We start from the raw sequence: 1,978 nt of genomic DNA, 5'->3' as shown, positions 1-1,978 counted from the left end.
GGCACACACTTTTCAATACAGACATTCCTAGACTCCGCCCAGGACAGTATTCACTGCTCTAGCCTTTTTGGAAAGTAACGGGGCACTTAAGAAGAGAAGAATGAACCCTGAAAAATATGTGTACCCCATAGCTTAGCAAATCTGCTTCTGGAATGTTCATAGGGAGAGCTCAAAGATCACAAAGTGTCTGTATGTTCAAAGATGTCTGCTTAGAAGGTACTTACACATGCAATAAAACATTGGTTGGCTAGAGTAGAAAGCAGCACAAGACTGCTAGCTTGTCTAGTTCCGGTCAGTGGATTTGGACTCAGCACAGAGATGACCTGCCCCTGAGGGTGTCCTAATCTATAATCCTCATAGGGGCAGACGCCACGCCTATTCCGTGGCTAAGCCTCTGTGCATGCGGGTCCACACTGTCCACCTTTATAACCATGGTGTCACCAAGGCTCCTTTGGAGAGCACTTAAGACCATTAAAATGATTCACATGATCTAAAAATCAAGTGCAGATTATAAGTCACTATATAACAACACCAGAAGAGCTCTGTTCTCCTGAATTGTAACAAGTGGCTATCACTGAAAGATGGCGATTATACAATTTATTTATTTTTTCTGTATTTCCTATAATGAACAAAAATACTTTTGTAATTAAAAGGAAATTCATCCAAGAATCAACTTTGCGCCCGACACTAGGGATGCAGAAAGAGGACCACAGGCAAGGCCAAAGTATTTATGGTAGTCCTGTTGATCGAAGGATGAGCCTAGCAGGCTCACTTATGCTTCCTGATACACTACGCATCCTCAGGTAGCTCCTTTGCATCCCTCTCACAGCGGTAAGCAGAAAGAGAAAGAAAGTTCTGCTTCCACAGCGTAGGTGAAGCATCTGAACACAGTCTTCCGCCCTCGCTGTCTACCTTGTGCAAGGGCTTTGGGGGTGTTCACCTTGAGGGCTTAAGAAAACAATCCCTGGTTGTGGAGGACATGTTGCTTCTCCATGTGCACATACACACATTCATCCCATCTATGTTCCACACACACGTGCATATACTATGTATCATGTATAGGAAGGGTTCAAAAAGTTCATAGACAAAGGAATGAAAAGATAATGGAATTTATCCCCACAACCTGTTTTATGGCCCCTGGTGTATACAATAAATCCACAATCTGCCGCAGGTGCTCCTCCCTGTTTCTAATAAGATTTGAATTCAACAAGCTTTAAGCTAGAAAATCCAGGCTTACCAAAATGTGAGTATTAAAAAAGAAGAAAAATAATAATAAGAAGAAGAAGATGAGGAAGAACATACCAGGTCCTTCAGAGAAAGACAAAGCTTTTCGAACATTTGAAGGGAACGTCTAGGTCCCCATGCCTTCCCTGCTGGCCCCTCCAACTGCCTGTGTAATCATTTATGATAAAAACCAAAAGGTGCTACTGAAAGACAAAGCCCAGAGCATGCTAACCTGTGGAAGCTTAACAAACTTTTAAAGATAAACTAACCGAATGGTGTGTGTCCATATACCATCGATCTGTCTACACAAACCAAAGGAAAAGTCCTTAACAGCCTAGTTGTACCATCTGGTTTCTGAGGAAGAATCTTTCTGCCCACCCCAGCTGTGTACCATGAGGAGACTGATTTTGAGTTTGGCAGCATTGTTCCTGTTTTAAAGAAAATAGTTCTATAAATATGCATATACTATCATCATTATGTAATACCACATCCATTGTAAGTTTAAAATAAGTTGCACACCCAATGACGCCAGCTTTCTCAAAATAAAGAAGTCTATTTTAGCCATCTCCTTCATAATATCATTCCTTTGATAGCACCCTAGTCAACCACTCCACCTTCAGGTGTGCATACTTTTTCTTTACCATTCCCATTTTGTGCACGAATACTTTCTCAAATCATCTTCTATCTTTTTGTTTTATTCCTTCTTCTTTAAATCATGTCCACAATCATTCTCTCAGTCCTCTATTCTTATTAA

The 1,978-nt window shown here is 41.1% G+C and overlaps 1 protein-coding gene across 1 annotated transcript in view; it reads right to left on the bottom strand.

Annotated features, from left to right (window-relative positions):
* FIG4 (FIG4 phosphoinositide 5-phosphatase) overlaps window positions 1-1,978 on the bottom strand; it is a 151,869-nt gene that overhangs the window by 64,611 nt on the left and 85,280 nt on the right. Inside the window, exon 15 of the mRNA XM_045294607.1 lies at window positions 1,516-1,526. Within this exon, the coding sequence (XP_045150542.1) occupies window positions 1,516-1,526 (11 nt within the window). The remainder of the gene's footprint in view (window positions 1-1,515; window positions 1,527-1,978) is intronic.

Source organism: Echinops telfairi, unplaced genomic scaffold (genome assembly GCF_000313985.2).
Source record: "Echinops telfairi isolate 266 unplaced genomic scaffold, ASM31398v2 ScPeMD7_3533;HRSCAF=4204_0, whole genome shotgun sequence".
Classification (NCBI taxonomy): domain Eukaryota; kingdom Metazoa; phylum Chordata; class Mammalia; order Afrosoricida; family Tenrecidae; genus Echinops; species Echinops telfairi.
This window is presented reverse-complemented; position numbering and strand designations above follow the sequence as displayed.